This window comes from Sceloporus occidentalis, unplaced genomic scaffold, assembly GCF_023333645.1.
Source record: "Sceloporus occidentalis isolate IW3139 unplaced genomic scaffold, rSceOcc1.0.p SCAF_2, whole genome shotgun sequence".
Lineage (NCBI taxonomy): Eukaryota > Metazoa > Chordata > Lepidosauria > Squamata > Phrynosomatidae > Sceloporus > Sceloporus occidentalis.
The window spans coordinates 5,600,157-5,623,631 of NW_028316982.1; the positions used below are offsets into that span (position 1 = coordinate 5,600,157).

A 23,475-nucleotide genomic window follows, 5' to 3' on the forward strand; every position below is an offset into this window, starting at 1 on the left:
TCATCCAACACTAAACCACATGCTGGCTTCCAGTGCCTTCAACAGCTGACTTGTTGTTTTGTCAACCCTATCCTCGTGTTTTTTGGCCAAATTATTTCAGAGTAGTGTTGTCATTGCCTTCCTTGGAGAGCGAGAGAGTGTGACTTGCCCAAGGTCACCCAGTGGGTTTCCACAGTTGAATAAGGATTTGAAACCTGGCCTTCTGGAGTTCTAGTACAACACTCACAAAATTACACCACATTGGGTCTACTTTGCACTTCCCCAAATCATTTGAAAAGTCTTACTGAACTGCAGGCGTCTATCTATGCTTGTTTAGGGCATCAGAACTTATGGTAACTTTGGAATACTTATCTAGTTACTGGAGATACATTTGCTTTTCAGATTTGGTTGACTAGCTGCATAGAGTTCTTCCGGTAGCTGAGAGTAAGAATAATAATGTTGGAAGATAGTGCTGTTCAAGTACAAGGCTTCATACACTAGAACAGACAGGTTTCAAGAAACATAATAATAAACCCACATAATAAATGACTGGACTCCTGTTGATGTCTTGTCATGTGCATCTTTCCCTACAGAAGCAGTTGTAGTTTTGTGAGGCCCCAGCACTCTTTGGCAGATAAGGCCAAAGACCTTGTAAAGCTACAAATCCCAGGATTCCATAGGCTGGAGTTCCAGCACTTAAAGTGGTGTCAAACTGCATTATTTCTGCAGTGTAGATGCATCCATAATCTGAAAGGGGCTACTGAATTTCTTTATGTCCTTTTATATTACTAATTAAATAATATTATTGGCCTTGACTGGGGCTAGCATTCTGTTTCTGATATGCACAAGCATAAATTGTACTATCTCTGTGGAGTGATTTTTTTGGTTGGACAGTGCACAATGGTCATATCTAACTGATGGCATCACAAGCGAAATTGCACACCACCATTGTCACCATGTGGTGACACCTGGTGACAAAATTTGATCTAAATTTTTTGATATCCAATTCTTGGTTGGTTGAATCACATAATTCCAGAATTGATAGGAGCCCTAAGCTAGACATGCCTTAAAACCTAACTTTTTTTCATGAGTGGCTGAGACAGTGAGACCTTGCTTTCCGCTGGTTCAGTGTACATAAACTTTGTTTCCTGCACAAAATTATTAAAAATATTATGCACAAAATTACCCTCAAGCTACATGTTGCATATGAAACATAAATACATTTCATATTCATACTTAGGTCCCAGGTCCCATCTCCAAGAAATCTTTTTATGTATATACAAACATTCCAAAATCTGGGGGGGGGGGGGGGGGGGGAACAACCCTGAAATCCAAAATACTTCTGGTCCCAAGCATTTTGGATGAGGAGAGACTCAACCTGCGCCAGGGACATGAAGTGATATGATGAGTATCTTTTCACATGAATTTAAAGTTTCATAGTGTTTTACTCATGTCTAAGTTCCCTCATGGAATAAACTGGATGTCTTTGTATGATGTGGAGTTTCCACATTCTTTTCCAGGTTGTGCAAGTGGTGCCATTGTGGATGTACAAGTGCATGCATATATACATGTCTGGTACACAGGTGTATTTCCTTTCACATTTGGGGGTGCATTTTGTTATGTGACATTGCCCTTCAGTGCAAGGTTTGTGTCACACAATCAATGAGTAACTCAAAATGTGTAGATTCATGCTATTTCATGCCAGTTAGCATATCCTACACCCCTTTTGATGGATATGGGGTTTCATAATTAATCTCTAGTATTGGGCATTTTCTGAGCCTACGATGACCTGCAAATAGGAGGAAAACAGAGACATGTGGGAGTCCTGCTGACCTGAGGACATGTGTGAGATCTAGATACTAGGAAATGGGTTTGCTGAGTCGTAGGGTTGTCATAATTCTCTACGAAAAAACGGGACAAAATGTAGGATAAAATTTAGCCCAAAATGGAGGACATTTAAGAAAAACTGAGGACCTTAAATGTCCTACATTTTGGGCTAAATTTTATCCTACAATTGTCCTATATTTTGGTCTAAATTTTGTCCTACATTTTGTCCCGGTTTTTAGTAGAGAATTATGGCAACCCTAGAGTGCCTCACATCCTCCATGCTCTTTGCATGCTCAAACAAAGGGAGCCTGATCACAAAGCAATCCGAGACCATCCTTTCCTTGCACCTGATGACATGTTCCCACTCATTCTTCCTACCCAACTATTTTCTCCAAGCTAATCAATGTTTTGTCACTCCGGAGCTAAAGCCATCAGCCATTTGGGACCCCTTTTGTCAATTCCCTGGGAAAATCCTCAAGACTTTTGATTGCACCAAACAGTCCTCAAAGGCATGAAATGAGATATAAATATCCCTCAGCTCTAGCCATGTTGTTCCACTGACGCCATGTCAGATGCTGTCTGAGACAATCTCCATTTTCTGGATTGGTTATTACTGCTGTCTTTGACACCCAGTTCCTTTCTGATAGCCTTGTATGGTTCTTAAGGTTGCATTGTTGTATGCTTGTGTGCACCTTTGTATATTTCTAAATAAAACCTTTCTATTTACTGAAACTGGAGTCTCTCTGCAGTTAGTACAGGTATACACAGGTGGAAAGATCCCCAAAGTTACTCTCCTCTTTCAGGCTTCTCTTTGAACTGTAATTTTCTCAAAATTTAAAGGAGAAGACCGCCAACATCCCCCATCTTTTAGGGTTACTGAAGTATCTCAGCCTGTAAATATTTCTGTAAATGTTAAGGGTAGCCAGTAAATTATAAATAACAAAAAGGATCTTTAAAGCGCTGAGCTGTACACTTCAACAGCAGCTTGAACTATGGCTTCAGCTATGGCTGTCTCCTTTCGGTAAGCACAATGTGACATTTTCTGGGCAATCTCTCCCTCCCAGAATGCTTTACTTCAGGATAAGTGGTTTATGGATCAGGACAAATATGATATTGATCCAACCATGTCTATTTCATTTCCTCTATTCTCAATTCATTATCCTGCTAGGGCTTTTATGAGTGTATTGCTTCTTGGGGAAAAAAAGTACTCCCATGTAATAAAGCTCTGTTGTTTTATTTAGAGCAATAGGCCCTGAGATAATTTGATGTATAATTTGGCTAATCATGAGGTGGGCCAACTTCCAACTGCTTAATTAAAGCTGGAAATCAGAAGAAACCTGTAGGCAAATATTAGCATACAGGCATATGGTGGTATTGGATGATTATTGACACGGAGGAGAAAAAGGACTCTTTGATCAATGCATAATAAGGTAAAATAGACTCAGTGGATCATAAATGAGAATGCAAGTTGACAAGAACAAAACAAAACCAAAAAACACCCCCATACATGTTGATCCACCCTCTGGGTGTTCAGGAAGAACAGATGAATGAAATCTGATGAGTTGCTCAATCCATGATGCTGTTAAACAAGCAGCATTTCGGTTTAAATGGGAAGTTGTTTTTGTTAACTATCAAATTGACTCAGGTCTTGCAGATTCAGGGCAGCTATCCTTCTCTAATGTAGTCTTCCTTTTTTCCCCCTACTGCCTTTTACCTTAACAAGTATTTTTGGCCTAATACAGACAGCCAAAATAAAGCTGCTTCGAGTCACTTTGGAGGTATGGTGTTTCAATGATACATGCGCCCTAAGAGTCCAGAAGCCGCACCAAAGCCACGCTCCAGTCCTAAGGACTAGAGTGCAGCTTTGGTGCAGCTTCCAGACTCTTAGGATGCAAGCATCATGTAAACACCATACCTCCAAAGTGACTCGAAGCAGCTTTATTTTGGCTGTCTGTATAGGGCCATTGTCTTTTCTAACAAGTCTTGGGGCCTGTACAGATTGGGCGAAAGGGGCAGACAGAGGCTGCCCCTTTCCCCCCCGAATTGTGGCCTCACCAACCAAAGAGTGTGGCAACGATGTGCCCTGGAGTGGTGCGGTGACATCCCTTGTGCGGCATGCCATTTGGATGTGGTGCATGAGGAACGTCATCTTCGCGTGCACTGTCTGAATGGGCATGCACCAAGATGGCACCTGGACAGAGCAGTAAGGCTTGGGAGCATGTGGATGCTCTGCTCTCCTGAGCCCTACTTTTGGCCCCAGGCCGGCACATAGCGCCAGTGTGTACCAGGCCTTGATTTCTCATAATACGTATGTATGTCCAAAGTAAAACAGTTTCAGTTTAATTATCTTAAAATGAATTTTCTTCCTCTCAACTAAATGGGATGAAAGGGCTTTAAATAAATGGAAATGACCTGTAAGTAGATGCATTCATTCAAGCTAATATTTTATGGTGATATTATACAAGACAGTTTTGACTGGTTTTAAATTGACTGTTTTTAAACTGAGCAGCTATTTTATACATTTTCATTTAAAAAAAACCTTTTGTTAATTATTTATTGTTTTAAGTTTATTTTATTGTAAGCCTGAGATCTTTGCATAAGGGATGGGATGCAAGCCCTGAGATTTTTGGATAAAGTGTGGGATATACAGTTGCTCCTCCACATTTGTGGCTTTGATTTCTATGGTTTCAATTATTTGTGATTTTGGTTAATATGTTCTTTTTGGGAATCTCTAGGTCATCTAGCCCAAATCTGCTAGATATTAACCACAAAATTGTGCTGGAGAGTCTAGATGTTCCTAGAGAAAACACTTCTCTAGGCATTTGTAGGTCCTCCAGCATGATTCTAGGATCAACTTCTGGCAGATATTGACCACAGAGTTGCACTGGAGGACCTGGGGGTTCCTAGAGAGGTGCTTTCTCAGGTAAAAAGAACAATGTTGTTGTTTTTTAATTTGAGGCTATTCCACATTCACAGGGGTCCCTCACTCCTAATCCCGGCAAATGTAGAGGGGTCACTGTAAATATTGTTAACAATGGAGGTACATCGTGGTTTTGCAACATTAGCCTTCTGCTTAATACCAATCTTGTGCCTCTGTTGACATATCTGTCCATGTCCAATGGGGAACTGTAGTGGATTCTGCAGCCCAGGGAATCAAGGATCATAGAGTCAGAGTTGGAGGAGACCCCCAAGGGCCTTCCAGTCCAACCCCATTCTGCCATACTGTCAGGACTGGGCTAATCCTGCCCTGATGTTGTGCTGGGGAATTCTGTTTTGTGTCATATGTTTGATCCACCTGTGATATATGATATTATACATGTATAGTTTCTACCGGGGCTAATGACTTGGAGGTTTGCTGTATATAAGTATGCTGTGAGATGGCAACAATGGAGGAAGGGAGGGTTCCCCTCAAGTTTGTTAGATGATGTGATATGTTATTTGTACTAGTTGGTATGGTATATAGAACTGGGTTCTGATACTTTGGAGAATATATGTAAGTGGTTATATGGGTTTAAGAAACAGATATGTAGAGTGTTGATTAATTTGGTAGTTATATAGATAGCAAAATATGTAACATTTTACATGTTTAAAATATATGGCAGTTAGCACAACTAAGCTAAGCTTTCTTGGGAAAGAAGAAAATTCAACTGAAGAAGTCTGGTCTTGTCTTGAGGATGATGTAATGTTTGGCCCACCAAGTTTCTGAGGAGGAGTTAATGCCTTTCAAGTGCGTTTATTAGATGTGTGCATTCCCTTGTTTCTTCACTTCTGTCCAAAGATGCCTAACTGGTAACTTCTAATTCTCTGTGACTCCAGAAATAAACAGCTTTCCGATAATCCACAAAAGTCTGATTGACTGTGTCTGGAGGAGGAGAGTTCAACTAGTTCTGACACATGCATGAATACCCAGTCAAAGCACTCTTGGCACATGGTCATCCAGTTTCTGTTGAAAACCCTCTAAAAAAGGAAATTCCACCACACTCTGAGGCAGTATCTTCCAGTGTTGAACATCTCTTGCCATTGGGAAGTTCTTCCTAATGTTTAGGTGCAGTCTTTTTTCCTGTAGTTTGAATCCATTACTCCAGGTTCTAGGGCAGGACTACACTGGCCGGAATACTCCAGATGGTTCCTGGAGTATTCTGGTCCTGAAGCTGCCCTAAATTCTCTGTTACCTCTGCATTCTGGAGCCAAATCAGGCAGCTGTCTACACAAGCCTCTTGTTATGCCTCCCAGTGCCACTGGCATTGGCACAAGTCATTCCCTCTGAGATCAGGAATGAGGTGCCCAGCATCGGTCACATAGCCGAGTGCTTTGTTGTGACCTCACACCAGCAGCTGACACTAGTGGTTGGAGTGCTGGGCAGCTGCCTGGCATCACTCTGGAGGGATCCAGATTTCCTGGACTCATAGGCCTGTTACAGACAGCCAAAATAAAGCTGCTTCGAGTCACAGTGGAGGTATGGTGTTTCAATGATGCATGCGTCCTAAGAGTCCAGAAGCCACACCAAAGCCACACTCCAGTCCTGAAGGGTTGGAGCATGGCTTTGGCGCGACTTCTGGACTCTTAGGACGCATGCATCATTGAAACACCATACCTCCACTGTGACTCGAAGCAGCTTTATTTTGGCTGTCTGTAACAGGCCAAAGAATCAGAATTGGAAGAAACTTCAAGGACCATCAGGCCCAATTTTCTTCTGCCATGCAGGAAGATATAACCAAAGTATTCCTAACAGATGGCCATCTAGCCTCTGTTTAAAATCCTCCAAAGAAGGAGATTGCTGCCTTCTACCTTCCCAAGTGTTGTTGTCTTTTCTAGTGAGTCTGGTCTTTTCATGATAGAGCCAAAATATGACATTCTCAGTTTAATCATCTTTGTTTCTAGGGAGAGTTCAAGCCTGTTTTGCTATATATACATACTGTATATACGCGACTATAAGTCAACCTTATGTATAAGTAGAGGGCAGATTTGAGTGCCAAAACTATGGATTTTGATATGACCTTTGGATAAGTCGAGGGTAAAACCTAGAGGCATATAACAAGGGACCTAAAGGTTGAAGCAAAGCAAAACAATGTCAAAGAACTTCCAAAATTCCAGCATACATAAATCTTTGTGCTCACTCTTAAGGCTGAATGGATGAGAGAGTAGAGGGGGTCAGTGCTTCCAGGACAGATTATACTCTTGCTTTTCACCAGGGGATGGTTCCTTCTTTTAAATTAGAGTTAAGATACAGTACTTACAGTGACCAATGGATAAGTTGACTTAGGTTTTTTAGGTCAATTTTTTGACCTAAATTTCTATACATGAGTATGTACAGTAGATACACTTAGACTGTGCATATGATATTGTAAACTATGTATACATTGTAAAATACATAGATACATTTAGGCTGTGTGTATGATACTGTAATTTAAAGATCTGTGGACATTCCACCCCAACACATGTATCTGAGGAAGAAGGCTCAGATTTATGAAAGCACATGCTACCAGGTTATTTACTCATTTTGGCTCCAAAGGTACTACTACAATGGTTATGCCCTTGTAATTTAAAGGTATACTTTTAATTTTGCTAGTTGTTTATGGCAAAAGAAATTGGTGCATGGGAATTACAATTTATGAGTACCATTAGGACAATTCCCCCCCCCTAAGGAAGCTGTATGGCGTGATATGGAAGGAGATCAATGGGGGGGGGGGTCACCATGGATTACCAGACTGGGTGACACTGACCCTAGTGACGCCACTGTATGGTGACCCTCAGGCAAGCCTATAACAAGGTTTTCAGATTTGTTTTAGAGGGGGTTTATCACCATTGCTTTCCTTTGAGGCTGAGAGAGTGTGATTTGTGCAGAATTTTGACCTATAAAGCCCTATATAACTTGGGTCCAGGTTATTTGAAGGACTACATCTCCCTTTATGACCCCATTAAAGTGCTAAGTTCAGCTGGAGAGGCCATTTTCTCTGTCCCACCAGCTTCTCAGGCTCCTTTGGTGGGAACAAGGGAGACGGGGCCTTCTCTGTGGCTGCTCCCAGGCTCTGCAATTCCCTCCTTGATAGGCCAGGATGGCCCCATTCCTGCTCTCCTTTCAGTGGCAGGTCAAAATATTTCTGTGCCACCAGGCTTTTTTAAACTAATGAGGGCTTGGTTTTTAAAATGCTGTGCAACTCAGATGTCAAGTTTTAGATATAGTTCTAAATACATTTTAATATTTTTCATGTGCAATGTTTTTAACTTTTGAAATGGTTTGATTGTTTTCTTCTACTTTATATTTTTTGTGGCATAGTGGTTTGAGCTTTGGACTAAGACTCTGGAGAGCAGAGCTTGATTCCCTGCTCAACTGTGAAACCCACTGAGGGATCTGGGGCAAGTCACCCTCTCAGCCTCAGGGGCAGGCAAGAGCAAAGCTCCTCTCAACCATTTCCCCGCAAGAAAACCCTATGATAGATTCTCCTTGGGGTCCCTATAAGTTGGAAATGACCTGAAGGTACACAACACACATGTACACACAGATTGATTTGAATTTGTACTGTTTAAACTTCTTGTTAGCCACCTTGAGTGCCTATATCGGGAGAAAGATGGGTGATAGAAATAAATAGAAAGAAATACGGTCACCCAATGGGTTTGCAGGGCTGAGTAGGGAATCAAACCCTATCTGCCAATGTGGTCATTCAACGCACAAACTAGGATGGCTCACCAGGATGGCCCTTGCCAAAGTGGCTGTTGTTGTTAACTGCCCATGAGTCAACATCAACTCATGGTGACCCTGTTGGATGAGACATCTACAAGACCCCTGTCCTCCACCTCTCTGCTCAAGTCCTGCAGCAGACCTATGCCTCTGACCTCCCTAATTTTGTCTATCCATCTTGTGTGTGGTCTTCCTCTTTTCCTATTTGCATCCTTCCGAGGAGGTCTCTAAAATGAGTCCCCAGATTGTTGGGGGAAATTAGTTTACCATTTGTAAACCGCTTAGGGAGTGCTTAAGTGCACTGATAAGTAGTATAGAAATGTACTTGCTATTGCTATTGCTATTGCTACTGCCTTCTACTTTTCCCAGCACTAGTATCTTTTCCAATGATCCATGTCTTCTCATGATGTAGCCAAAGTATGACAGCCCCAGTTTAGTCATCTTGGTTTCCAGGAAGATTTAAGCTTGATCTGTTTAAGGACCCATTTGTTTGTCTTTTTGGCCATCCATGGTATCCTTAGCCCTGGTATCTCCAGCACTGCATCTGAAATGTTCTGATTTTCTTCTTATCTGCCTTCTTCACTGTGCATAGTGAAGGGGAATAGAGTGGCTTGGACTATGTTAACTTTCACACTCAGTTGTATTTCTTTACACTTTAGGATCTTTTCTAGTTCTTTCATGGCTGCCCTTCCTATTCCTAGTCTTCTTCTGACTGCAGTCCCTATTCCGATCAATATTTGATGAAAGGTACGGGAATTCTTTTACTATTTCAATTTCCTCATTGTCTTGGTTGAGCTTATATAGATCCTCCATGCTCATTATTTTTCTTTTCTTTATGTTCAGCACTAAGCCTGGCTTTACACTTTCTTCTTTGACCTTCCTTATCAAATATGAAAAACTATTAAAAACAAAAATGGTAATACATTTTAATATTTTTCATGTGTAATGTTTTTAATTCCTGAAATGGTTTAATTGGCTTCACAAACTTTATATTTTAATGCTTTTGCATGGTTTTCCATGTGTATTGCTGAAATTTGTTGCTAGCCCCCTTGAGTCCCTATCTCCGGAGACAGGTGGGCTAGAAATAAAGAGAAATAAATGCAAATAAATGAACAAATAAATAAGGGCACTCAACGGCTGAGTGGGGAAATCCAACCCTAGCAGTGGTTCAATGCCAGTACTGCAGCCACTCAGGGGATGTACAGACAGCCCTGAAGGGGTGGCCTCCAGCTGCCCCTTTTACAGTCAGATCAGGGTCACGGCAACTGCATGCTCCTGCCCCCATTTGGCCTTTGGCCTTGTGGTTCCTTTTTGTGCCTTGGAAAGAATGTGATAGCTGTTGTGGTGCAACTTAATGGCATTCCTTTGGCATTGTGTTGTGTGGACGCAGTGCTGGAGGAGCACCATGACACTGTGCGCTGTGTGGTGCAGTGCGTGGCATCACGCCGCCCTGGGGGCAGAGCTGGGGCATGCGTTGTGTAGATGCTACGCCCCGACTCTGCCCCCAGCCTGGCCTTTAAGGCTGGTGTGTCCAGGGCCTCACTCACAGACCACAAGGTTGCGAGTTCAATCCCTGCCAAGGGCTGAGGCTCGACTCAGGTGGCCAAAAAGAGTCCCCAGCTTGTTGGGGGCAATTGGCTTACAGCTGCAAACCGCTTAGAGGCTGCTTAGCTCAGTGTGAAGCGGTCTAGAAATGAAGCTGCTGTTGCTGTTGCTAAAGGGAAGCAGGTGAATGCCACAGCCGGCTTCCGTCCAAAGGCAGGGGTTTGGGGAGCAGTGGGGTCACCATCCCCTTTTAGGGTCTCACCCCCTGGACCCCCCTCTGGACGCCATTGCCCTCCCTCCCTCCCTTCTTGGGAAGCCAAGGCCAGGAGGCTGGCTGGCTGCTGCGCTGGGCTGCGCTGGGCTGGACTGGTGCGTAAAAGCGCAGACTAGGGCTCTTTTGGGGTCCAAGGCGGAGGGGGGAGGGAGCAAGGAGAGGGCTGGGCTGCTCCCTTGACGTCAGAGTCGGGCTGCATAAAGACGGGGGGCTTCGGCAGAGACCCCCAGAAGCAGAGCGGGGCCATCAGGAGCACCAGCAGCCAGAGGCAGCCTCGCAGCGTCCCTCCCGTCGGGTCTGGCACCAGCAGCAGCATCCTCTGCCTCCGTCTCCTGCATCTCCAGCCTGCTCTCCTTTTCCTCTTGCATCCTCGGCTCCATCATGCTGCCCTGCCGCCTCCAGTGCGCCCTGGCCCTCCTCTCGCTGGCCCTGGCCCTCAGCCCCGGGGCCACGGCGCCTTCCGACCCCCGGCTCCGGCAGTTCCTCCAGAAATCCCTGGCCGCAGCGGCGGGGAAACAGGTGAGCAGGGAGGGAGGGAGGGAGACGGGGAGGCAGCCCCTGAGCATGGGCAGAGCGCTGGGAAGCAGCCCAGAGGGGGTTCAGCATGGGAAAAGATCTTGTAGCCCAGAGAGAGACCTGGTTGCACCTCAGAGACTCACTGAAAGAAAAGTGTTGGCAGCATGATCTTTCCTGGACTTCAGTCTACTTCCTCAGATGCATAGTATTATTATTATTATTATTATTATTATTATTATTATTATTATTATTATTCAAAGATATAGCCATGTTAGTCTGTAGAATCAGTATACAGAGATCTTGCAGCACCTCTGAGACTCACTGAAAGAATGAAGTTGGCAGCATGAGCATTTGTAGACTTCAGTCTAGTTCCTCAGATGGTCATCTGTGTCCAAATGCCTCTGAGGAAGGAGACTGAAGTCTAGGAAAGCTTCTGCTACCAACTTTTTTCTTTCAGTTAGACTCCGAGGTGTAACAAGATCCCTTTGTATACTGATTGTCTAGACTGACATGACTACAGCCTTGAATTCTGCTTCACGCTTCAAGGCAGTGTCTTCCATGTCAAAACATGAAGTTCTTCCTAATGTTCTGATGGACGCTCTTTTCCTGTAGTTTGAATCCATCCACTCCACCAGAATCCCAGGCAAAGTCTTCCTCTGTCAAACAGCTCTTGCCGCCAGAAAGTCCTTCCTCATGTTGAGCTGGGATCTCTTTCCCTGTAATTTATCAGTTGCTTTACCCTGCAGGGCAGGGGGAGACACTGGACCCTGCGTGGGCCTTACATCTGATCACATCTGCACCTGAGGAAGTAGACTGAAGTCTAGGAAAGCTCATGCTGCCAACTTCTTTCTATCAGTTAGTCTCAAAGGTGCTGCAAGATCTCTTCCCATACTGATTTGTCTTGAATCCTACCTGGGAAAGTTACTTTTAGTAAACTCCGATGCCCAGAATCCCTTTGGTTGTTCTTATCGTTGGCTGCCTTCAAGTCATTTCTGACTTAGGACGACCCTAAGGGCTTTCTTAAGTTCCTTCAGAGGGGGTTTGCCACTGCCATCCTCTGAGGCTGAGAGAGTGTGACTTGCCCAAGGTCACCCAGTGGGTTTCCATGGCTGAGCTGGGATTCAAACCCTTGTCCTCAGAGTCCGAGTCTAATGCTCAAACCACTACACCACACTGGCTCTCTAGAATCCCCTAGCTCCTGAGACTTTTAACCCTTGGGTCCCTTTGACATCTCCATGTGGACATCACACACACACCCCTTCCACTCAATGCAGAATGTGAATTACAACATTTTGCTTATTTAGTGTCTGTATTTTCATTCACACATGCATGTACAGTCATATTTTAACATTTTATCAAGCAATAACTTTGTTCAAATTGGAAGAGTTTTATTTTATTTCAGTAAATTCAGTAGTCAATTCATGTATAAATTAGACACATAAAAAGTTTGGGAAGAGGAGGAGGAAGAGGAATCGGGGTCTCCAAGTCTTGTGCTCCCAGACACTGCCCTAGCTAGCTAGGATTTTGGAGCTGGGATCCCTCTCAAAAGTAACTTTCCTGAGCACTCGCACACAGGTAGGCGCCTCCAGCACATGGAGTTTCCATTCCTAACTTTCATAGTGAACAAGGACAAAAAAGAACAGCCTGGTTTAGGCTATAGATCCATCAAGTCTAGCTTTTACTTGAATCTAGGAAACTCAGCCCCAAAAACGAAGACCACATTCCCTTGGTATTTCCCAGACAGACTATTTCTGAGCCTGGAGGCTCTATTTGGCTACCATGTCTAACAGCTATGGATGCAGAGTTTTGCTCCTACCTTAATTTATCCAACCCCTGTCTTAAAGCCGACTGTTACGCAGTGTGAGCCAGAATGGATCTGTAGATGTGTTTGAGCCACCACAACCTGCCTGGTGTAGTGGTTTGAACCCTGGAGATCAGGGTTGGAATCCTTGCTCAGCCATGGAAAACCACTGAGTGACACCTGGGGCGAGTCACACCCTCTCAGCCCCAGAGGACCCTGTGATGAGATTGCTTTATGATCACCACAAGTTGGAAACGATTTGAAGGTGTACAGCAACCTGCCTTCATCCAAAGCAACCACTGGCAGGGTTGGAGGGCAAGAAGAGTATATAATTTAAAGTGAGTCCCTGAATCTCTTGCTGAAAGCCATGCAAAAAAGGAAAGGGCAAATGAACATAGAGTTGTGCCTCAATTGTAGTATGTTTTTTTTTAAATGCCAGGAGCAGGGGAAAGAGATTCTCTATAAAGAACTTGCTTCTAGCCAGACTTGCTTGGTGGCGCTTGAGAAAACCATGCTCTATGTGCCACACTTTCCCAACCAGATGCCATCCAGATGTGTTGGACCACATCTGATGCATCTAGAAGGGACCAGATTAGAGAAGGTTGATGGATTTAACTGATATATTATAATCTTAGACTCATATTTTGTTTAATATGATGTTCATTCGAGTCACCTGCTCTGCTTTCTAGTTCATCAAAATGAGTTTGATGTGATCTGGGGATAGATAAATGGCTTTTCTTCCTAATTCATCAGCATTTATGGTGATATGCAATCTATCTATCTATCTATCTATCTATCTATCTATCTATCTATCTATCTATCTATCTATCTCTATCATCATCTTAATACAAGTTATAAGGAGGAAACATTGAATTCATGTGCAAAGGAAGCAAACTGTCCATAATGCAAACCTGGGGATCAAGCAAAAAGCCTTCCAGAACTCCAGTAATTAATTCATTAATTCAGAAGGCTAAAATGCCTTCAGTATGAATTCTCCATCATGGATGGCACATTCTTTCAAAGACATGAGAAGAACCCACCCCACCCTCTGAAAATCCCAGCTCTACCAAGTTCACGTGTCTCAGATTAAACTCTGCTAGAATGAAGGGGGCAAATTTCCATCTGTCCACTATTGTTATCTAATGAAGTGGACATTTCTCCATCGTAGGTAGACTTACTGATCTAGGCAATCACAGACAAGCTTGTCAGAAGAAAGAAAGAGGTGGAAATCCAAATTCAGCATCACAAGCATAGCCGAACGCCTTGGCTTTCATAGCCAGACTTTTCAGATTTTTAAGAGTAAAGTACCCAAATGGACCTAGATGGGCTAATTTATGCATTCTGGTTTCTCTTACATTTGAATTTTTTAAAATGTCAAGTGCTTTCCACCCCAACCTTGAAGGAATCCACAATTTTTCATACATTTGGATCAATAAGGAACCAAACAATAGAATGATAGAGTTGCAAGGGAACACCTTCTTCTTTGGAGGGTTTTAACTGGAGGTGTGGATGACCACCTCTCAGGTTTAACTGCTGATTCCTTGCACTGGTAGCTAGGCTGGAGAGAGTTGCAACCATCTACCAGTGCAAGGAACCCACAGTTAAACCTGAGAGGTGGCCACCCAGACCTCCAGTTAAAGCCCTCCTAAGAAGAAAGAAGTTCTTCAGTCTTTAAATGCCTCGAGGGATGGTACAAAGAGGAGCGTGCAGGCTTGTTCTCTGTTTCCCCAGAGAGTAGGGCCAAGTGTAATGGTTTTAAGATACAGTACGATAGATTTTGACTGAACATTACAAGGAACCTCTTGACAGTTCAGCAAAGGAACCAACTGCCTTGAAAGGTGGTGGGATGGGATCACCTTCTCTGGAAGTCTTTAAAAAGAAACTGGATAGCTCCCTGGTGGAGAGCCGGCACTGAGCAGGGGCTTGAACCTTTTGGTCCATGCTTTCCAACTCTGATTCTATGATTTTATGAATGTTTAGTCAGAATCTCCTTTCTGGCTATTTGAATCCATCAATTCAAATCCTGTTCTCTCTCGTTATGCTACAAAACCCAACAGCTAGGAAAGCTCTACAAAATGTCCAGGTTTGCAGAGGTAGTGTCCTTTTGAAGACCAGTTTCTGGGAGTGAAGTGCAGGGTGTGTAGAGGTGAGACAAACAGGAGGCCAAGTTCTTTGCTGTCATCCCAACTGAGGCATCCCTGGAAACAGGATACTAGACTAGCCAAAGTTTATCCAGAATTTCTTATGCTCTTGGGTCTTACAGAACCAAAGGTGAGGTATAACATACTAAATTCCTGTTTCTATGCTCATTAACAAACTCAGTACACCTGCTTCACTGCAAAGTGTCTTCTCTGTAATACTCTTATTTCCTTATTGCTTCCACCCATTTTTTAAAATATAATGAGAAATAGTATTATAAGACCTTGTCAGACCTTTGTGTGAACATGCTCACTTATCACCCAGATCCAGATGCAACCAAAGCACAGCTTGGCCCTTCTTTTAGAGAAGTTATCAAAGAGCTTGTGTCGAATTCTCCAGGGTGCTGAAAAGAATCTTGCTCTAATAGCGCATCCTTGCTGAGATTCTGCAAACGTAATCTTTGCTGAGTTTTCTTAAATATAAATATGTGTAGGTATGGATTCTTAAGGCAGTTACGAGAGGGGCTGCTGTGTTTCTTACACAGGGGGTGTTTGGGTAAGAAGTCTTGTTGGATTCAAACTCTTTTAGGATTAGGATGTTTTAAGGGTCAGTTGTATAGTAGGCAGGCATGTTTTGGAGTAGAACAGAACTGTTCAGCATAGAAGCAACAGTTCAAGATGCACCAAACTCTTTTAAATGAACCAAACCAATCATGGATTTTTTTAAAACAAAAACTTTTTGCGGCTCCTTTTTGCGCTCTCCAGAGGCCAGATTGGGGCTGTGGCGTGAGGTTGCCATGGCCCCAATCCAGCCAGTAAAGAGGTGGCTGCAGACTGCCCCTTTGGGGTGGTCTGTATAGCCCCTATGTCTCTGAACTATAAATACAATGTTATAGTTTATCACTATTATACCTCTGATGGACAGATGGGAACTGAAGCTGAGAAACAATGGCCAGATTGAGAGACAGCGATTCACCCAATGCAAGAGATGGGGAAATGTAGCTCCTAAGGCACTACTGAAATAATCTGTAACTGAATTCAAAATGTATAGCTTCAGCAACCCCAGGGAAGGTTCAGAAGGAAGTTGAGACATATTGGCAGTGCAAAATCCAGGGAATGATCTCACAGCAAAGTGGAACTCATAGTTACTGTCCAAGATACTGATGTATTGATAGTAAGAATTGCATGCACCAAGGGAGCCCACTGCATTCTTCCAGTCTTCAGGTCTCCACTGAAATAATCCAGAATGCTATATCCCATAAAGATGCACAGCAGGTATGAAACAATCTAGGAATGCACATCTTCACAAGTTTGGTTTTTGCAAGCAAGAATGAATAGTTTTATCACTTTTCCCTCCTTACTGAGAGAAAGTAATTGAAAATAGTGCAGTTTCCAAAGACAGAGAGTTTTTGAAGGCAAAAGATTAGAGTACTTGCATATAGAAACCATCAGCAAACCCTGTTTTGTCATGGATCATACTGTCAAGATGGCACTGCAGTCAATTGGGGACAAATTAGACAACCCAAATAATCATGGGTCTGGATGACCTGCTACACAGTTATTATGCTTTTTAGTTTGGAAGGAAGGTGAGTAAGGACAGGACATGATAAAGGTGTATAAAATTATGTATGGTCTGAAGAAAGTAGAGATTTTTTCCCCCCTATGTCTTTCACAATATTGGAATCTAGTTCTTTAAGAACAGGAGATTCAGGACAGATAAATAGAAGGACTTCTTCACACAGCATGAAATTAGACTGTGGAGCTCACTGCTACACAATGTAGTGATGACTGCCAACACAAAATGACACCAAAAGGCATGGCAGATGAGTTGATTAATGTCTCTTGGAGTTCATCTACACTGTAGAAATAGTGCAACTTGATACCACTTTAAGTGCTGAAGCTCCATCCTAGGGAATCCTGGGATTTGTTAGCTACTAGCTATGACAAGTGCAGAGCGACAGGGGTCTGTTCTAGGCCCAGTGCTACTCAACATCTTTATCAATGAATTAGATAAATGAATAGAGGGCACGCTTATCAAATTTGCAGATGACACTAAATTAGGAGGGACAGCTAATACTCCAGAGGACAGGATCAGAATTCAAAATGACCTTAATAGATTAGAAAGCTGGGCCAAAACTATCAAAATGAATTTCAACAGGGAGTGCTTTGATTGTGAGTTCCTGCATGGCAGAATGGGGCTCAACTGCATGGCCATTGTGGACTCTCCGAACTCTCTGATTCTATGTAATGGACTCTGACCTATGTTTCTAAATGATTGTATTAAATGAGATTAAAATTTAAAATGTAGGTGGATATTTCTTTTTCTTTATGGTTTTTTTTTTTAAATGCACAGTCTGCCCCTGTTCCACAAAATGGGGATCTGGAAAAAGAGAAACTAAGCACTGGCTGCTGAATTCTCTACTGGTTGAACTTTCTGGACCATCATCATGGGCAGCCCCATATGTGACCCTTTGTGGCTATGCAACCTGGAAGTTACCAGAGCTTGGGTCTCGTTTGCCTGGCTATCCAAAAGAGGACACCATAGCTATTGAATAGGCCAACACTGCTCAAAGGAGGAACTATGAAATGTGTGAATTCAGTTTTAGCATTAGAGGACAAAATAGTTTCCAATGGATGATGACAGTTAAAAGAGCAGAATAAAAGCAACATGCCATTCACTCATTAAACAGAACTGCAGGTCTTTGTGGACATAATTTTCTATGAAGGTTCAAAATGGAGACATGGAGAGATTAATGTAAGGCTAATATAAGAATTTAAGATTTATTTTGACCAAAGTTTCTACAGCCAGATTAGAACTTTTCTCTTTTTGGATGACAACTTCCAGAACCCAGGAGAATCCATTTGATGCTCCAGTCCACCAAAACTAAACCATAATAAAAGCTATTTTTAAAAGACCACATGTTTCTCCAACAAGCTATGGCAAGCTCTATAAATGAATTTCTCCTCTGATGTACATACAAAAAACCCTAATAAGGGTTAAAGGTCAGAAATGGGAATGGAGCATGGCATAGATATGCTTCTGATACAGGGTCTCAGCCGTTCACAAGAGTAAGTCCATCCCTGGTAGATCTCAGCCGATGACATCAATCTGGCTGTGGGACATAGCTGGCCATTTCTCTGATCCTCCTACTCTCTACCAGCGACTGAATAGCCATGGAGAGGGGTGCTAGCACCGCAGAACAGTGTGTCCTACAGGTGGTGAAAGGAGGAGCCGTTCCAGCTTTGGAACTTTTATTACACTACTTTCTGTGATGTCGAATCTTGGACTTTAAGTGTACCCTTTTCATTGTTCATTGTCATAACCACAAACAGATGCCCTGACTTTGGCTCAAATCCTGATGGTGACATATGTTGGCAAAGGTACCCTTATGCCAATGGCTGCACTCTTTAGGCTATTGCAAAAGGTTTGTATCTCGATTATGGTTGTGCACATAGCATTCTTACTGGAGTAATGATTGAATTTTTTCCCCAACTTCGCCTGCAGGCTATTGACAATTGCACAACTGGATCCTTATCTACGTAATTCAAATTTTAGGATGAATTGTGAAATACTGTCAATATGTAGCACACAATGCCACACTACACAGCCCTCTATCAGATCTTGTCCTGTGTTCTGACAGTTTGGACTCCATGATACAATCTCTGGTTTAAGCATGATGGGCACTTAGGATGGGCATTTGCCTAGAAGTGTAAACGAAATTTCTTTATAGCGTAGCAGGGACCCCAGCAATACATGCATGGAATCCTCCTATCTTGCTTCAGATAGTTGAGGATGGAAGGTAGATAAATGGAGAAATTGGCTCTTGGACATGGTGGCTAAGGAACTCTGGTGCAATGTAGACCTCTGGATCCCTGTGACTGGGAGGCCCAACAGCAGAGAAAAGGTCCTTCTGCTGTGTTTCTGGACTCCCTACTAGAGAAAGTGGCTAAGCATTCATGGAAGTGAGATGCTGTTAGACTCAGGCTTATGTCACACTGCAGAAATGGTGCAGTTTGTCACCGCCTTAACTGCCATGCCTCCATGCTATGGGATTCTGGGATGTGTAGTTTTGTGAGACATTTAGCCATTTCTATCAGAGAGCTCTGGGGCTACCACAAACTACAAATCCCAGGATTTCAGAGCATGGAGCCATGGCAGTTAAAGTAGCATCAAAGTGCATTATTTCTGCAGTGCACATGCAACCCAAGGTACAGGAGCTGACTTCAGTTTTTAATCTGGTAACATTAAGATTGTTATTATCTTAGAATGTACGCCTTGGGCAGGCTTTTATTTACTCCTAATTTTACCGACTTTGTACAGCGCTGTGTATAAATACAGCGCTATAGAAATAAAGTTTAATAATAATAATAATAATAATAATAATAATAATAATAATTAAATCCCCAGAGAGGATTTGGGGATGCATGCTTTGGTGAGCCATAGTTTGAGTGTCAGACTGTGATTCTGGAGACCAGGGTTCGATTCCCAGCTTAGCCATGAAACTAGCTGGGTGGCCTTGGGCAAGTCACAAGTCACTCAGCCTCAGAAGAAGGCAATGGCAAATATTCTCTGAAGAAATTGTGTCTAGAAAACACCATGATTATGGTCTTGGGTCACCATGAATTGGAAATGACTTGAAGGCACAACAACAACAACATGTGTGGGTTTGGGGACCTCACACACCCCATGGCCCACATATCGCCATCCCTGTTTTGGACAAAAATGAAAAATGGTTAAGAGACGTTTGTCCAGGAAATGGGGCAGTCCACTTCCTTGGCCACCTCTGGTTTCATCTGATCTGGATCAAGGAGGCCCTGATGCTGACTTTGCCTCTCTTTCTTTCTTTCTCTCCTCCAAAGGAACTGGCCAAGTATTTCTTGGCGGAGCTGCTCTCAGAACCCAGCCAGCCAGAGAATGAGGCCCTGGAGCCCGGCGATCTGTCCCGCGGGGCTGAGCAAGACGAGGTCAGGCTGGAGCTCGAGCGGTCGGCCAACTTGAACCCGGCTCTGGCACCCCGAGAACGCAAAGCGGGATGCAAGAACTTCTTCTGGAAGACGTTCACGTCCTGTTAGCTTTAGAAATCTCTCTCCTTTCCCCCCAAACCCTCACCTCCAGTCTCCCCCACCCTTTATTTCCCAGTTTCTTCATGCCAGGAGCTGAAGACTGTAATATATAATATGTTGGTAGGGTGAAAATGGAAGAAAAAAAGGAAAAAAAAAAAAAAGGGAAAAAAGGGAGGAAAAAAGGAGAAAAAGTTTGATTTTAGAGTCGTTTTAATAAAACATTCAGTTTCAATGGTACGCACTTTCCTCGAGTTTGTGATCTCTTGACAATTTCTTCATGGAAACACACTGACCCATCCCTGACACTGCAAGTCACGCCTATGTGCTATTTTTAATTCTTTCTTGCAATAAAGTTTATGCTTCAAAGTCTCGTGGTTATATATTTTCATTGGCGCTTTCTCTCTCTTGTGCACACACACACAAACACACACACAGTTTCACTGAGGCTGAAAAGCAACAAAACAGCAGTCTTCCTTACTTACTTTGAGTTCAATATCAAATAGCAAGGATGAAATGCAACATTTATATATTTTTTAAAATATATTTATTACATTTGAAATCATAATATACAGAGCTACAAAACAGACAACACCATGATGTCTAAACACAATACTATATGAAACAACAAATCTAATACCCTAAACAATATAACCCCCCTTTACCTCCTACAATTTAGAAACCCTAAACCAAACATTTGCATAAACTAAACCAAATTAAATAATTACATATATAAACCTAACTAAAATTTATTAAAAACTAAAAGACATCTCACCTTCCCACCAGGAAGTTTCAAACAAAATCTAGTAAACTTCTTTAATAAACCTTTCTGCTTCAAACCCTCTTCTATTCTAAGATTACAGCAAAAATGCTTCAAGCATCCCAGTCTGCAAGCATAATCTTCTTTTATTTAAGTATAAAGCAAAAAAGTTCCGAATCTTGTAAAATGTTACCCAACAATTTCTCTTTCACTAGTGTTGAAAGTTCGCCAACTTTGATATTTTTCATAATATCCTGGATTCAATCTTTATTTGTTTTAAATTTATATCTAATTATTCAGTATACATCCTACTTGTCTCCCAAAATGGGACCCGAGGAAGCTTACAATCTGAGCTGAAACAAAATATTTGAAAGAATAGATAATGCAAATATTTTTTTAAAAAAGAATCAGAGTTAAAGCATCAATTTAAGACAGTTTTTAAAAGGCTGTTAAAATATAAGAACAGTGATTAAAATATATACACACTGCAACACACCCCACTTAAAAGACCTGTAACAGACAGCTATCCCTCAAAAGGTAAGCTCTGTGAATTTTTCACAGTTTCAAAGTTTTGGGAAACTGTAAGCAAAAGGTAAACTCCTTCATCTGCCAGTATAAAGACAACAGAGAGGGGGACAACCAAAGGTGCATCTTCACTGTAGAAATAATGTGGTTTGATGCCATGTTAAGTGTTGTAACACTTAAGTGCTGTCCTTTGGTATCCTGGGACTTGTAGTCTTTAGCCTTCTCTGCCAAAGAGTGCTGGTGCCTCACAAAACTACAAACCCTGGGATTCTGTAGGATGGAGCCATGGCACTTAAAGTGGTGTCAAACTGCAATATTTCCAAAGTGCAGATGCACCCTAGGTGTGCAGAAACAATGCCATGGCTCCATCCTAGGTTTCTATAGGATGGAGCTACAGCACGTAAGATGATATCAAACAGCATCATTTCTACAGTGTAGATGCACCCCATTTTCCTGTGGGAGGGAGTTCTACACCCCTCTGCTATGTCTTCTCCTATGATGGTGGCAGGACCAAGAGAAAGCCTCCCCCTAAAGACCATAAGATTCAGGTACGTTTACATGGGGAGATATGGATGCTCAGATATTCTGGACTCATAGAGCTTTATAGGTCACAACCAGCATTTTGAATTGGGCCCAAGAATGACCTAGCTTCTACAAGTGGTAATGTCAGGGGGAGCTTTTGCAAGCCAAGGGTGCTCTTGAGTCCAGCTTCCTAAGTAATGTTAGCCCTCTTTTTTAAGATGCACACGGGCAAAAAAATTAATATTACAAGACATTCTTAGAACACTCAGACAGGGAACCGTAACCCTGGCAAGACATCGAATGAAATAAAGACACCACATCATGGTTTTAAAGGAAAGTTGAGTCTTGTTTCAAGACATAACTAGATATTGGTAAGAAGGAAGAAAGCCAGCATGGTGTAGTGGTTTCAGTGTTGGACTTTAACTCTAGAGACAAGGCTTTGAATCCTTGCTCAATCACGAGAAAAAAAAATCACTGGGTGACATTGGGCAAGTCACTCTTTCTCAGGTTGCCCTAAGTCAAAAATGACTTGGTGGCACACACAGCAAGGAGAATAGCAAGGTAGAACTGTGTTTATTTTATTATGGACCCATAGAAATGTGTTTGAAGCAATATTTGCTAGCATTTATTTTGGTAACAAAGTGAGCATTATTCTCTGCTCTGAGCATCTTGTGTGGGGAATACATTTTTAAAATAAAATAAAGAAAAATCCCAGTGACTGGAAATATATGTATTTGGACAACAACTCCCAGAATCCCTCAAGCAACCTGGACAAAGGCTTCAGTGAAATGTAATCCAAAAGTAATATTTCTAATCTCTGATTTCTCTCTATGAAACACTGGATGAGCCAGACTGAAGTCACATGAGCAATGGACTGAAGAGGGTCTTAAAATGTTTGTACCTGAAAGCATCACTTTTATTGTGTGCATGGTTCCAACAGTAAATTCACATCAAGGTTGCAATTCTCATGGATTCCACCACAGATATGGAACTCCCTTGCTCCAGAGCCATGGCTGTCTCAAACTTGGGTCCCCAATTATTGTTGGAACACAACCATTATCACCCCCAAATTATTGTTGGAACACAACCACCATCATCTCCAAGCATGGCCATAGTGTGGTACAGGGAGAATTGTAGTGAAATGACATGATGATACAAGAGGAGGGTGACCAAAATGGGGAAAAGGTAAATAAACCAACAAGTGCTATGAGGAGTGACTTGGAGAGCTGGGGATGTTTAGCCTGGAGAAGGGAAGTTTAAGAGGTGATATGGTAGCCCTGTTTAAGTATTTGAAGGGTTGTAATATGGAAGATGGAACAAGCTTGTTTTCTGCAGCTCCAGAGAATAAGGCATTGCAATGGATTCAAACTACAGGAAAGGAGATTCCATCTCAATGTCAGGAAGAACTTCCTGATGGCAAGAGCTGTTGGACAGTGGATGATGCTGCCTTGGAGGGTGGTAGAGTCTCCTTCTTTGGAGGTGTTTAAACAAAGGTTGGATGTTGGGGATGTTTTGATTGTGTCTTCCTGCATGGCAAGATGGGGTTGGATTAGATGACCTTTGGGGTCTCTTCCAACTCTAGAATTCTATGATGGTGATGATTGTTGATTTATTTCCATCCAAACTGAGTCCCAGTTTGGGACTCAAAGCAGCTTACAATAAGTTAAAAAGCACATTGTTAGGACATTTGTGTCATCATACATATACATCTTCATTATAATGTTTAAAAGGGAAAGCCCGGCATATTGCTATTGCAGATTGAGTATGCTGCATCCAGAATTCTGAAATCCGAAATATTTCAATATCCAAACTTGTCCACATGGGAGGCTGCTATAGTGACCCCTTTGC

The 23,475-nt window shown here is 42.5% G+C and overlaps 1 protein-coding gene across 1 annotated transcript; it reads left to right on the top strand.

The window, feature by feature from the left end:
* The first annotated feature begins 10,522 nt into the window (after positions 1-10,522).
* On the top strand, positions 10,523-19,955 carry SST (somatostatin). Its single transcript, XM_089507522.1, has 2 exons — positions 10,523-10,823; positions 19,620-19,955. The coding sequence occupies exons 1-2, from the start codon at positions 10,686-10,688 to the stop codon at positions 19,830-19,832; spliced, it is 351 nt and encodes a 116-aa protein (XP_089363648.1). The 5' UTR covers positions 10,523-10,685; the 3' UTR covers positions 19,833-19,955.
* The last annotated feature ends 3,520 nt before the right edge of the window (positions 19,956-23,475 follow it).

What these genes read in the sequence shown, in the direction of transcription:
- SST (XM_089507522.1), top strand. Translation starts at nt 10,686, where the DNA reads ATGCTGCCCTGCCGCCTCCAGTGCGCCCTGGCCCTCCTCTCGCTGGCC. An exon ending in CCGCAGCGGCGGGGAAACAG is followed by an intron (nt 10,824 to 19,619) that starts GTGAGCAGGGAG and finishes TCTCCTCCAAAG; the next exon opens with GAACTGGCCAAGTATTTCTT.